Below are 15,078 nucleotides of genomic sequence, written 5' to 3'. Positions count from 1 at the left end.
TTCAATAATCATTTGTTTTTTAAAAACAATTCAAGAATTCAGGTTTGTATATAACTATCTGATCTTTCGATGTTTTCTTTTTTACATAGGTTATCAATATAAAAAAATAGAAAATGGTAATGGTTATATAAAAAAAGCCTTTGTATACATTAAGTATAAAATAAATAACTATATATAATAAAATGGGATAAATCATTATATTATAATAGTAAAATAAGAAAGATAATAAAAACTAAACATTTAATTCTTTAGGAAACAATTTTTGAAAATGGGAAATTCGATTGTATTCTTTAGATCTATAAAAGTGAAGTTATAAATATTAAATGTTAGTAATATGTGATTCTAGAGTCACGTGTTTTCACTCTCACAGTATATTCTAGTTCAAAGAAGTATAGAGTTTAGACAAGAAAGTCGAAGTTAGCTTTGATGGGAATATAAAGCTGCAGCGATGATGGAGATACTTCTCTCGGCAAATTATATTATCCAAGAAACGGTCTCGGTCATAGTCTCGCTGATTTGAGGCGGAGATAAGCAGATCGGACATAACAAAGGGGGACGGAAGTACTGTGAATAGATATATATATATATAAGCTTGACCTACCTTCTTATCTTTGAACTTCATCGCTTCATCACTTCATCACTTCATCACTTCATCATTTCGTCCTATCATCTCGTTCTATCAGATTCAAATCAAACATCCTTTCATCCTATCACATTGATATATTCTGTTCAGTGTTTCCTCCATCTACAATATGTCAGATAATTTCGACGTTGTCATTGTTGGCTGTGGTCCCGTCGGTCTATTCCTAGCATGCGAGCTTCGCCTCGGTGGTCTCTCAGTCCTCATAGTCGAGCGCCGCAAAGCAGGCGAGATGGGCGCCGGCTCTCGTGCTTGCATCGTGCATGGACGAACCCTCGAGATCATGGAAGCCCGTGGTCTGCTTGAAAAGATGCTCGGTTTGGGAGAATTGACCAATTGGTGGCATTTCGGAATCCTCGAAACTCGATTGGACTACAGTGTCTTCGGGAACGAAACCAAGCAGAACCGGGTGCTCATTCTTCCCCAGTACAGTACTGAGGACATCTTGAAGCAACGAGCTGAAAAGCTTGGGGTCAATTTCATCATTGGGACAGTTGTCGAATCTTTGGAACCGTCGGCCACCTCCGTAACTGTTAAAGGGACATCTGTCGATGGAACCTCATTCATGGTTACCTCAAAGTATCTCGTTGGGGCGGATGGTGTTCATAGTATGGTCCAAAGAGCTGCGGGTTTCGACTTCGAGAAATCGAGCATTGGAACCAATACTATGATAACCGGAGAAGTTTCCTTGGGGGCCGAGGTATGCATTCCATATGTCGTTAAAAATGATAAAGGGGTGGTGATCGCGGCTCCGCTCGATAAAGCCCGTGAGCGAGTTCGCATTGGCGCTTGGGTGGCGTCACGACCCAATATCCCAGCATCAACACCATTAGGCTTGGAAGAGTTCAATCAAACTTTGGAGGAAGCTTCTGGAATCGATTGGAAGTGCTATAACCCTGAAATGCTGTATCGTTTTACGAATGCAACTGGCATAGTCAAAAATTATCGCAAAGGGCGTATATTCCTTGTCGGCGATGCGGCTCATCATCACCTTCCCGCTGGTGGGCAGGGGCTCAATCTCGGACTTCAGGAAGCATTCAATCTGGGTTGGAAACTGGCTGCTGTGGTCCGCGACAATGCCCCGGAATCCCTTCTTGATACATATCAGACCGAGAGAATCGATATCGCAAAGAGCGTTGTCAAGAACACCACTGCTCAGAGTCTCCTCTTCTTCGCAAACACTCAACCCGAGCTAGAAATGCGAGGTACAATGAACAAGCTACTTAGTGTTCCCGAAGGTAATCGGGCGCTGGCTTGGGAGATAAGCGGTTTCTGGATCACTTACCCAAAACCTCTGGATATGATTGCTCCGGTCGGATGGGAGGCTCTCCCAGAAGAGCTAGCCGGAAAGCGTGCCCTTGATGTCAAGATTCGTGGCCCAACTAACGAGGAAAAGTGGCTCAGCGAGTATTCCACAGCAGGGAAATGGGTTCAGCTTCAGTTCCTGGATCGGCTTTCTGGAAAGACGCCATCGCTACCGGCGTTCGACAATATGACGGAGGTTGTAGAGGTGAAGGAGATCTTGGAGGGGCCTGGAGCAATATACCAGGAGAGCGGTTTGAGTGAGATACTTATTCGGCCAGATAGTTATTTGGGTTTTGGAAAGCGTTAAGGTCTAGGTGTAATGCCTTCTTTTTCTGTTAGTATTCTCTTGCATACTTCTAAGTATCTCAACAATTTAAGACCTAGTTACGCCCTTCTTCTGGAACCGCTTCTTTTAATTTCTATAGTTTTCAGCATCTTAATCCACTCCTTTATAAAAAGGCGCTCTCTCAGTAAGACTAATATATAATAGTTTAAATTATCCTTCCTGAAGAAGTCTGATCAGCATCGAACTGAATTGAATTGAATTGACTGTATTAACGTCCGTCTTTAGTTCACAACTATATAGGACAACTAGGCTCCATAGGCCTGACAAATGACTTTTTAATTTATAATATTGAATATAACCTAATTGAGGAAATAAAAATGAATTCTAGGGAATAGTATCTACTTACTATAAATAGAAAGCTATTGAATAATATATACATTCCAAGAAATAAATTAGATTGGTTTAATAGATTAGCTAAAAGAAAAGTAAGATTAATTATTAAAGAAAATTTTCAAAAATATAAAATAGATCTTTGAAAAACCTTTATTAATATAATAAATTACTTAGTATTATATATTCTAATAATTAAAGTTATTTTAAAAGATTTAGAAATCAATAATATAAATATCGAGATTATCTTTTTTAAATAGTAAGCTAATAGATATAGAAATCCTTATGGATTCGCAGAATTAACGAAGACCGATTTGTATTACATTATATATGCAGAATTATCCCTATAACCAGACTATTTTTATAATATGTAATTATAAAACCCCTTTTGATTGATTATAAGTAATATATAAAAAATTTAATTAATTAGAATTTAGTTTTTCTGATCGAGTAGGGAAAGCTTATATAATTAATGAATGCGTAAAAGCAAATCAAGTAATTATATACTTCATATGTTTATATAATAGGTCATTTTTATATTTATAAATTTATAAGACCTTTTCTAATTAGTTATAGATAATATATGAAACTTTCTATTAATTAAAATTTAGTTTTTCCAATCGAATAAAAGGAAAAATTATATAAAGCTTAATTTTTCCAATCGAATAAAAGGAAAAATTATATAAAAGTATTTCAATTCAGTATACAATCTTAAATGGAAAGAAAATTCGATTGAAAAAGAAGTAATTAGATTAAAGCAATTGAAAGCTTTCTAATAGTTTACTTAGTTTTAAAGTAAGTTCTATAATAATAATAGAATTAATAGATTGAATAGATTAAACTGAAAGGAGATATTTTCAAAAGTGTATTAGTAAATAGGGGATAATTAATAAAGATATATAACTCATTATATTCCATTTCATCTAATCCTCAAAAAAAAAACTTTCATACTATAATATAATTAGAGATCACAAAGTAATCAAATGTTACAAAAAATATAAATACTATAAACAATTCAGGAAATTAATAAGATTCTTTCTATCATTTTTATATAGATAAATTCTATATATTTTATATAATCGAATCGATTATAAAAAGGATATTAGAAAATATATATTATAGTATATAATATAATATATAAGTTATATATATAAAAGGTTTTATATAATAATTCTACTATATAATATATACTATAATTCAATATATCAATATAATATGCATCACTTGCTGTCTATTTCTGATAATATTATATTAAACTTTCAAATCAATTGATTAAAAAATTATAAAGTTATTTGAAATATAAAAAGATAGATTGCTCAAATCAATAAGTTTTTTTTAAGGTGGTCCAAAAGAGGGGTGGCTAGAAAGTGGGGTAGTTGACTTAGGTTGTCTTCAAATTGCTCGCTTAGCTCCCGGGCTGCAATAACGCCGCTCACGACGCGGCCACTAATGGCTCACCCCTACATGTTTAGGTATAAATGTTCTCGTTGCTCTGATCTACCTCTATCTTTCGGCAAATAATCATGCCCCTAACTCGGAGGGTTTCTATGCCTCCCCATAATCTGATACTGCTTTATGCACGTATCCTAACCTTACCAACAAGTTCACGAGATTCAGACAGAATAGCATGAAGCAGCATGCGAGAGCATGGGTTCTATTGGGTGATGGCCCTGATTATATTGAAGTTACTAGAGCTATGTTTGAACATCCTCTGCCGGAGGCTCTTCATAGATTTCAGATCCTAGTTCGACTCATAAGTCATTACCATTACTATCCTAAACATAAAGCATGTGTTTGTTGTTCCTACAATTTTCCTTTCTCATCAAGACAAATGTCCTCTCTAAGCATAAATGTAACAGAATATTCCATCGATGGTGGAAGAAAGTTCTCCAATTGTCTTAGTTCCGCCATTGTATCCTAGGTTTAACGTCGTATCCAAGGTACCATTAGCCGACGGGGGTTCTAAAACAGCAATTAGTCCCAATAATCAACCCACAAATAGCGGGTCAGTCTTACCATTCTTGATAGTCAAAGTATCAGACACCTCCTTCGTTCTGACAGTCTGGTTCTGCGCAGCCCAAAGCGTCCACACGCGATCTACCTGAGCATGATGAAAGACGAAACTCGGGTCTTGAGCAGACGCCCACAAATCATCCTGTAGACCACCCGTAACAGTATGGCCATTGCTGTGGAGACCCGTACTAGCTCCCATGTAGTTACTGAAGCTCTGCAAATCTTCCGTCAACATGTTGGTTGTGACATTCTGGTAGCTGAGATCTCGTTGCAGAATGTAGTCACGGAAGTTGCGTGTCAGGCAGCGAGGGTTATATGCGAAACCGTCTGAAATGGGTGCACCGTGTGGACCGAGATGGGAGGAGAGGTTGACAAAGGGTCCGTCTGTGATGCAGCCGCCGCCGGTTCCAGCTGCCCCAGAGACATTGACGATGACTGGGGTTGGGAGAATCACAAAATCCGTGTAGCCTTCAACGTAAGCCCCGCTATAAGAGGTCAAAATTAGCAGTCAATAAAATTTTGCTTTTCATCGTGCTCAAGAGCTTTCAAGCATGAACTTGATGTCGCATAGAGATTGAAGCACTTACTTGCCACCAATAGAAGTGTCGGAACCATCAAAGAGAGGATGCGCGGCAACGGTGTCTGTAGAGGACCAATCCCAATAAGGTTGAGTTCCGTTGTAGCCACACTCGTCCCGAAGAGCAGTTTCGTATGCCCAGGTGTAGTATCTGTGCCATGCCAGGAAGATGGACTATATCAAAATTAATTTTCGAAACGGATTTTCAGGGCAGAGAGACCTACAGTCCAGTGAATGTAGGCTGTCTGGTTGACATGCACAGCTCCAAAGTCGTCGTGGCGGCTTCGCACACCTGGGACAACAGACAGTGGTGTAATTGGAGGCAGATTGGTCATGCACTGAACCGCTGCAATATACTCTTTCTTCTCTGTTGATGACAGTGCCCCCCTTGAAGTTGTGAGCACATTTCATCAGGAGTACCATAGGTGACCTACCATTCACTGCGAACAAGTACGTTCTCGGAGGTACAGGTCTCAGAAGGGTTACCAACTCGAGATTGGAGTATTTCTAGCAAGTTTGCATTGGCGTTCTCAACGAGAGCGTCCAGAGTGGCATTGGTTGAAGCTTGGGCCGTGGCGAAGAGGCCGAGAGCAACGGAGGAAAGAATGGTAGAAGGACGCATTATGAATCGATCACGATTAAGGATGATACTTCGAACAACAAATCCTGAACAAGTGTGTTACTCAAAGAGAGGTGTGAGAAATGCGAATGAGATTGTAACACAACATTGGGAGCAGTCACCTCATTTATAGGATTTGATGATGCACAAGAGGGACTCAAATCTGAAAATTTGATTGGAGTCGTTCATGGGTTGAAACTGCCGACATTAGAATAATCCATAATGTCAGCAAATTTGTTAGCGGTCTGAGGCATAACAAGATCCATTCTCAAGATAGCGCTACGGGGCCCGCAGGGTATCTGTATATCATCCCTACGTACTCGTAGATTTGACAGGCCGGAGACAATTAAACTGCCGAAGAAACTCCCATCTTTTTTCAGACTGGAGTTAGTATCTGGATTAATCATTATCAGATACAAATTGATAGGATTATCGGGAGTTCGGCATTCCTATAAGACTTGATTGACTGCTATTGGTAAATCACGGATATACCTGATCAGCTTCAAAGACCATGGTTTGTAGCCGACCAATTTTATGAATTAAGCTTTTCGGATGAGAAACAAGCAACGGAAATGATGAGCTAATACACTAACCCCAGATTCTTTGAATTCTTACGATTTGACGAAATTCTTTTTTTTTTTAAAAAAAAAAAAAGGCCCCAGGGTATCTGTGTATTATCCCTACGTACTCGTAGATTTGACAGGCCGGAGACAATTGAACTGCCTAAGAAAATCGTATCTTCTTTCAGACTAAGATCAATATCTGGATTAATTATTATCAGATATGAGGTGATAGGATTGTCGGGAGTTCGACATTCCTAATTATTATTCTAACGAATTTTTTGGTGTGCCCCACTAGTGGTGACATCAACTGACAGAGGGGTGGTGGCCACCACTCTAAATTCAACGAAAAATTACTTTTTTCGAAGATTTGAAGAGATAGAAATTTAGAGAATCAATTAAATTTTTCATGTATGAAATCCAGTTTCGGTTGTTTTTCGAATTGAAATAATTCTATCTCTTAAATTTATTTATTTATTCATTTAACGTCTGTTTCGGACCTCCCTAAGGGGCATTTAGACGTGCTAAGATAAGGAACTATTTAAGCAACGTAATCGTCGCGATCGAATTTAGCAATGTAACTTCAGTGCTAGGGGCTGTTCGCCCCTCTGCGGGAACGACCCGCTTCTGCTTTCAGAGGGGTGCATCTAATCCGGATTGTTGTTAGGGTAGAGCTTGATTCTCGGATAGATAGGCTCGTTGTAGGTTTCGATCCCTTGATTGGGAAGGTGGGAAGCGGGGTGTGTTGCTGTATGATTAGGTGAGCGTCAAAGCTCTTGTGTTGTATATTTTCATAAATAGAAAACATTCGAGCTTGTATATTTCTGGGAAATAAGGGCCTTGTATAAAGGGTAGGAGTTAGGGTTAATACTAGATAAAACGTTAATATCAGGTGCATAGGAGTGAGAGTGTTGAGAATTAAAGAGAATTAATTAAAGACAAGCTTTGGTTAGGCCAAAGCAAGTTCTCAAAATTTAGTGAAAGTGTTGGAAGTAAAAAATCAGCATGAAGCGAAAGCTCGACGATATATACTCAAGGCTTCTTTTGAAGTTACCTAGTTCCATCTTACGACTATTTATTGTTTGATTAAGTCAATTCCACGCTTCACGGATTGTTTCGAGTATCACTTATCACATGTGTGATATCTGTACAGTTCGTTTGGTCCTGATCTTCAATCTTGATACCCAGTCATATACACAACCTATGTTCATGAATGTACTCGCACTTGGTCAATTCTTTGAGTATTTTACGCCCTTTACGTACATCTGTTATAGCAAAATATATTACAGGAATATAAGAGTTTTGAAGTACACCGAGTTGATTATACTCAATACCTAACGACACCAATCTATAAACCATTTTCCTGTTGCGACGATATAATTCCGGGTGGTTTTCTTTGATATTTATCATGTAGATGAAGCTTAAAGGATACAATCGTGCTCCCAGAAATCTGAACATTAACATTGAAATGATGACAAAATATAATCATCGGTTGTATGCTATGGAAATCAGCCCTATATCATTTTCCTGCTTCAACGATGTCATTCCGGATTGATTTTTGGGCATTTATCGAATCTACATAGCTCAAAAAATATAACTGCGTTCTTGGAAATCTGTGTATAAACGTTGATATCCGAACAAAGTGTAATCAACAATTGTATATGAAATCCCTAGATCACTTTGCTGAGATTACAATGTCATTCTGCATTGATTAGACGCCCGGCGAACAATGGAGGATTTTTTTATTTGAACAGTCCAAGTTCGCGCTCAAACTATTTTATTGCTTCTTGGGCGATATTGAACTACCGAAAGATCCAAAGTCAAACACAAAGGAGAGAAAAGCGAGGAACTATATGTACTCTTTGTGGGGAGATCTTAAATCTGGTATTCTTGAGGAGGTGGGCACAAAAGCATCTATAAGAGATTTACCCTTGATTAATACTGTCATCGGAGCCACGACAAAAAAGCGAAAGCGAGGCAACTCTGTCGAAATTATGAAAGAGAAGCGTTGTGAGACATTGGATGGACTAAAGGGGTTGAAGGACCGACAAGATTTAGCGGTTAAATCACCGGAGAAATGCATCGGCCTGGCATAGGAATAGAAAGATACTGTCCAGCACTATACGTAGGTCCAACACATTGAGAATATATCATAAATACTCCTCTTTACTCAAAATAAAAATTTGATAAAAAGTTACCTTGAGATACAAAAACTCTCGTTTGAATTTTCGATTGATGTCTTTCATTTAATCTATAATTCTTATACTCATTTTTTTTTCTCCTTTTAATTCTTACATTCACTTTTCTTTTCCTTTTAGCTCTTATACTCGCTTCTTTCTTTCTTTTAACTTTTATACTCACTCCTTTTTCATACATTTTTCTCACAATTCTAATATTCAAATCTCTAAAGCCTTTGAACCCTTATTTTCTTCTCTTCTATTAAAATTCAATACTAGATGAATCTTAAAACATATCGATTTCATTTGTTACTTATAAAATAGCTATGTTGTTAATAACAAATAGAACATATCATTATTAAAATGTATATAATAAAATTCGTATAGGGATTTATATTGAATTTCTTTTCGTCGAAAATATTAACTTTGCTATCACAGGGGTTATTGATAGGGATGTATGAGAACAAAAGAATCGCAATCTCGATCTTTGATAATGAGAAGTGTTCTTGAAAGTGCCCATGATAATGGATTAGAAATCTGCCTCGGCTATTCTTCTGAGGATTCGTGGCAGTGTGGGTCTATCGAAAAAGGTAGTTGGGAGTCTGGTTTCAAGATACATAAGTGATGCTTTCAGCATAAAATGCGATGCATTGATCTTTTAGCCAATCACAAGAGCTTACAAGATAAAACTAATATTAAGGTCTGAACTACCCCGCCGTAGCAACGAATTTTCGATTGGTTGGCAAAATGAATATTGTGGGGTGATCCAATGCAAGCTATGAGCAAGCAGTAGAATCGAAGATATCAATGAACAGAAGAGACACAAATGAGGATCCGTGCTACTCACTTTGTTAATGTAGCCCGACAAACTTGCCGCTAAATACTCTAGGGAGAAAGATCCACAATGGGGTTCAATCCGACACCCGTAACGCCTTGCGGCACGGCACTAACCTCAAGAGCGGATTTTGACGGCCAAAAACTTTTTTGACAGTTGGTTCTAGCTCAGAAAACCGTCCACTATAGTAGATAGCAGTTGTACAAGTGTAGAAGTATCTCCACGAGATTTAGAATGATTACCCACCTATACCCACTACTCTTAGACGAGAAAATTCGAGCGGCGGAAAATATGTTTTTGAGTGTTAGAATACGCTAGTAGTGGTATCAGGGACTATACTGAGTAAGCATCATTGTATTTGAGCAACCTCTATCCCCTAGACTGCCAACTCGGTTGAATGATAAAGCCCTGTTGGGTAGAATACTCATTTTAATGATTTTTTGGTCACACTATTTATAAAGTAAAATCCTGATTTCAAGTTTCGATTGTTTTAATTTAAAAGAAAAAGATAAATCGAGAATTAGTCAAAATTATTGTATTCGAAAGTTTGATATAGAAATGTTATTAGTTGAATTTTATATTAAAGAATAAACGTGAATTTTGAATTAAATTCAAGGAATCCTGATGATCTAATTGGTCAATAAATACTTATAAAGCGAAGGGGTCCCGAGTTGACAGTCTAAGGAATACTCTACTATCACACCAAATGTCACCAATAAACGTTACAGATATTTTGCTTTTTTCTTCCGAGGTCAAAGCACCTAGGTAGTGGAAAACTCCGATTGACCACATAAATTGTGCTTACTTAGCATAATCACTAGCGATGATTGATCTACCAGAGTCAATTTGGCCTTGATTCGCTAAGTTGGGTTTAAAACAACTATTAGACAATATCACGTCAATAGAAGACCTGAAATAAGTCAATACAGAATAACTCAATGCTTTGGAAGTCTTCTTTCCTTCAATATTGGTTCAGAAATGATAATAAGAAGTCATCACTATCAAAGTTGCTCAGTGACCACAAGATGAATTTCCACGACAACCAAAGACTTTCCTATGAATTTGACATCTATGATATACTAAGTGAGATATTAATATTCCATTAATAGCTGTTCTATACACATTTATCATCTAAATGCTATGATGATTCATTATGGTCAAATTAGCCTGACAGGAACAAGCTCAGATTACTACAACCACCAGGCCTTACCACAGCATCATAGAACCTTTAAGGAATTAAGACTATTGTATCTTCTATTATTCCAGTCTTATTTTATCCCAAACTCACTCCGGGGTGATAATAAGCCGAGATGGCTATTCTAGCTTAATGGCGACAAATTGGAATTTTCACGCCAAAGAGATATCATATCAATCAAAAGCCTGGAATACACTAAGCGTCTTATTTTCAACATCATGACCGCCATTAATATCTCAATCTCCATCCAGAAATGACGATAACTCCCGAGGTCTATAGAGCTAATTGAGCTTGCAAGTACTAAGCTATCACTGTTCCAATCAAGACAAGGACATTTTAACACCAATTGATAACTTGATTTGCAATATTCATACTACTGCTAATATCATTCCTGAAGGAATAATCCAACAGAAGTAGTTGATGCGTGACCCGCAAACACCAAACGCATCTGTGTGAACGAAGTGAATAACTTCAATTCAATTACCACTGTAATATAGCTACTGTAATAAAGCCCTAAGCGAATAGGAAAGAGACTAGCTCTTTCAATAAGTCTATATAAGACTTACTACTTTCGATATGTAACTAGCTCTTTAAGCAGAATACAATTAGGCATATAGGACCTACGCAATCCGTGGGTGCTAAGTCTTTCGTATCCTTCTCGTACCAACACAATCACTGTTTAAAACATTACAAAGACATTACCACATCAAATTAATAGGCGATAATGACTAAAACAGACGTTCCTTATCCCATATTGGTCTACAGTTTTTTCTATTACATTCAAAAACGATGGTAATGCCGTAGGGCTGGACTTGATCTCCAAGCAGTGATGGATGATTCATTCCATTGAATAGATAGTAAGACGTCGAATTAGAGGCTCATCATGGCTAATTTGTTATTCCCCCATCTTCTAAAGATCATTGCTTCTTGCAAGTCACTTCATTGACGAAGACAATTTGATAATACTGAAGTTGGCCTTAGACATTGACCCGTCAACACCCCAACAGAAACGTACCACCACATCAATTTCTATTGCTACATTCCATCAACCACTGACCTGTGACCATGATCACTATGCTGAGTTGAAAATTACAATTATACCTGCCACACAAGGTGTGCAAAATCTTCAATGTCCTGCAGCATGTCCATGGGTCTCTCTATAGCTGCAAAATGGCCACCCTTATCATGTGTTCGATGAAATACCAAATTCCCTTGCTTTAAAATCGCACTTTGAAAGCCAGGCATTATTTCAGACGTGAACCAGGAGAATCCCAATGGCTTGATGACGTACGGAAAGCCCGGCACAGCTTCGTCAGATTTGCTAAAAATTGTCCGATAGGGATAAATAGAGCGTGGGAAACTATTCGTGAACCAGTAGAGTGAAACGTTGGTTAGAATTTCGTCGATAGAAGGAGTCTGATCCGACCACTCTATAAATTTCTCTCCGATCCTTGAGCATATGTTAGGAAATGCGGCTTTATCAAAGGTGGACTTCGGGAAATAGCTCACCATGACAAAAGGGAGAGTGGATTGGAATTGATGGCAAGTCCGATCGTCGCTGGACGAGTATTGTGTTCGATGGCGTAACCCTTGCCCTCTTCTGCCCAAGATTTGGCCCTCTCAATGATTTTCTTCTCAAAGTTTGACAACTCTTTCCCGTTGGAACCTTCCTCGGGGATGATCAAGGAGGAGGGGGAATTTACTGTAAAGCTTTTAGCGCTCTATACTTTCTGCTTAAACAATGCCAGACAACTCACAATGCAAAGCGACACATTGCTCATAGCTGACTGCCATGGTTGTCGCAAGAAAACTACCCACGTCTCCACCATGCGCAATGTACCTCTTGAAACCCAGCTCTAGCATCAATATGTGCAAGACTCGAGCTGAATCTGACACGCACCATTCCTTATCAAGAGGGCCTCCACTGCTGAGTGTATATCCTGGAATTGATGGGATGATGATATGATATGGCAAGTCCTTTGGCAAATATTTCTCCCGCAACAGACTTGCCATGGGGAGAAATTCAATGAAGCTACCTGGCCAGCCGTGAAGCAAAGTGATGGGCACGGCATCTTCCTTCTCAGAAAACAAGGCTACAAAATGAACAGTAAGGCCCTCTATTTCGACAGTGTAATTGGGAAATGAGTTGATGTGCTTCTCTTGAGCGCGCCAGTCATACTCATGAAGCCAATAGTCTTTTGTCTTGGTGATCCACTCGTGCGTAATTCCAAACTTGAGCCCGTTTTGTTCCGAGGTTTCATAGACAAGAGGACCGATACGGGACAGCTCCAGGAGTTGTGTAAACTTGGCAAAATCTTCATCCAAAATGTCAAGTGTAAACGACTTAATGGAGCTGGGAGATATGTAGGTCATGTTTTAAGATTGTATTGTATGACAGAGGTGGCAAAAAAAAAGTCTGAGTACGGAGTAGCTAGAAGTAGCTCAGATTTATAAGTAATAAAATCATAGACGTCATCCCCGCGTGAGCTCACGAAATGGGATTTAAGGCCAGCGGAAGAAAATAATGCAATTAGGCGCTGCCACGTTTACTCAACGCGGGGAACTGAAATGGGAAAACCGGGCTTCTGAATTACGGGTGTGCTTAAACATCAATGCTTAAGGTACTGCCCCACAAACAGCCGGAACACTCAGAATTGAAAGTCTTAAAAACTATAAGAATTGAGTTTATATATAAAAAAAATGAAAAACTGTATTCAAGATTATCAAATCTTAAAATAATACTATAATACAGAAATACTATATTCAAAAATTACTTCATAATTATACAAATATAATTAAAAAAAAGTATAAACAGATTTTTTATATATATAAATAACTTTTAATAAAGAATAATAATAATTTTTATAAATTTCTTAAATATGATTTTGTTTAAAGGTTCAGAAATATATATAATATCAGGAGTTATTTCACTTTCTTAATTCATCTAATTTAAATTCAATAGAAAATATCTGAAATATATTAAAATAATAAATTAAACAAGATTATGTAAAACAGATAGAATGAAATTATATAAAAAGAAATTCAAAAAAGTTAAATAGAATTGTTTTACAAATATAAAATTCTTATTGATATTAATAAAGAATACATATAATCAAAATTGTAATAATTATTAATTATTTAATTATAATATTATGTTGGAAAATATGGCACGTGCACGTGATATACACATATATAGTATCTTTCACTTCTATACTTAGAACATTACAGCAATTCTACATAGTCAATACTACATGCATTCCACTAGCCTACTCCCTTAATTGTGAACATATTATTTCATTTTGGGGGTTTTGAAGTTATACAGAGTGTCCCGTAAGTCCGTGTATTCACTGGTGGGCCTGGCGGGCAGCTGGCTCGCGATCTTGATGTTCCTACTCCTGTCAGTAAAGGCGGTGAAACACATATCTCGGCATCCATCGAATCTATTTCGTACCGACAGCGACCTGTACACAAGTATAAATAATATAAGTTTTATAATTCTAGAAAGAATAATAAAAAGTCTTTATACTACAATTAACTAATTGATTCATTACTATCATTCACTCTAACACTGGGTTGTTTTTTAATTTTATAATTAAAAGTAGATTTATTTATATATTCCTTTTTATTATAATAGAATTCGAACTTTTTAATTTTTTATTGGTATTACCATAGGAATGGTGAAGTTAATATAATACTATGATTTATACTATTATAATATTACTTAAAATTCTAAAAGCTAGGATTATAAAATATATTACTATAATATTGAAAGGTATTAATATAAATATTAATATAATTACATAATCCCTATTTCAATATTAACAATTTTCTAAAATCATTAATAATATATCCTTTTAATTAATTCCTTAAATTCCTTTATATAACCATCTTCTTTTTTAATTTTATATTTCTTTTATTACACTTTCTAATCTTTATCAATCTATTTTGTAATTTTGATTATAATAATATTATCATTAACCAAATCTTTAAATACTTGATATAACTTTGATTTGATTATTATATTTATAGGATTAGATTCTTTATCAATTTATTTAATCTTTATAATCTTTTATTTCTTATATACTTTCCAAATTATTATAATATTAATTATTAATCTCTTTTTATTAATAATACTAAACTTTATAAGATAATTATAAAATGATTTAAAATCGATATATATAATTAATAATATTTTGTATATTGGGAAAATCTTATTAACTATACCTTTGATTGTTATATTAATATCGAATCCTAAGATTATTCTATAGAGTTCTAAAGTCAATACACTTTTAATAACTTTTTTGTATTTGATTGATAATTAATAAATGATATTAGCTTTGTTATACTTATCCATTAATATAATGATATATTCTATCTAAAAGAATAAATCTTTATTATTAATAAAAGAAATATTAATAAATACAATTAATTTGAGAAAATCTATATAAAGTGGTATAAATTGCAATTCTCTTTTTGAATTA

General features: G+C 36.2%; 3 protein-coding genes across 3 annotated transcripts; 1 reads left to right on the top strand and 2 right to left on the bottom strand.

The window, feature by feature from the left end:
• The first annotated feature begins 682 nt into the window (after positions 1-682).
• On the top strand, positions 683-2,415 carry BCIN_14g05580 (hypothetical protein). The gene has a single exon (XM_024697317.1). The coding sequence runs from the start codon at positions 753-755 to the stop codon at positions 2,250-2,252; it is 1,500 nt and encodes a 499-aa protein (XP_024553132.1). The 5' UTR covers positions 683-752; the 3' UTR covers positions 2,253-2,415.
• A 1,854-nt stretch (positions 2,416-4,269) lies between these two features.
• BCIN_14g05570 (hypothetical protein) lies at positions 4,270-6,013 on the bottom strand. Its single transcript, XM_024697316.1, has 5 exons — positions 5,646-6,013; positions 5,436-5,598; positions 5,222-5,385; positions 4,638-5,119; positions 4,270-4,583 (listed from the first exon to the last, which is right to left on the bottom strand). The coding sequence occupies exons 1-5, from the start codon at positions 5,831-5,833 to the stop codon at positions 4,462-4,464; spliced, it is 1,119 nt and encodes a 372-aa protein (XP_024553131.1). The 5' UTR covers positions 5,834-6,013; the 3' UTR covers positions 4,270-4,461.
• A 5,309-nt stretch (positions 6,014-11,322) lies between these two features.
• On the bottom strand, positions 11,323-13,161 carry BCIN_14g05560 (hypothetical protein). The gene is made up of 3 exons (XM_001545085.2): positions 12,355-13,161; positions 12,107-12,299; positions 11,323-12,047 (listed from the first exon to the last, which is right to left on the bottom strand). Exons 1-3 carry the CDS (start codon positions 12,968-12,970, stop codon positions 11,693-11,695), a joined length of 1,164 nt encoding a protein of 387 aa, XP_001545135.2. The 5' UTR covers positions 12,971-13,161; the 3' UTR covers positions 11,323-11,692.
• Between the last annotated feature and the right edge of the window lie 1,917 nt (positions 13,162-15,078).

Source organism: Botrytis cinerea, chromosome 14, assembly GCF_000143535.2.
Source record: "Botrytis cinerea B05.10 chromosome 14, complete sequence".
Classification (NCBI taxonomy): Eukaryota; Fungi; Ascomycota; class Leotiomycetes; order Helotiales; family Sclerotiniaceae; genus Botrytis; species Botrytis cinerea.
The sequence above is the reverse complement of the archived record's forward strand: the minus strand, read 5'-3'. Positions and strand labels throughout refer to the sequence as shown.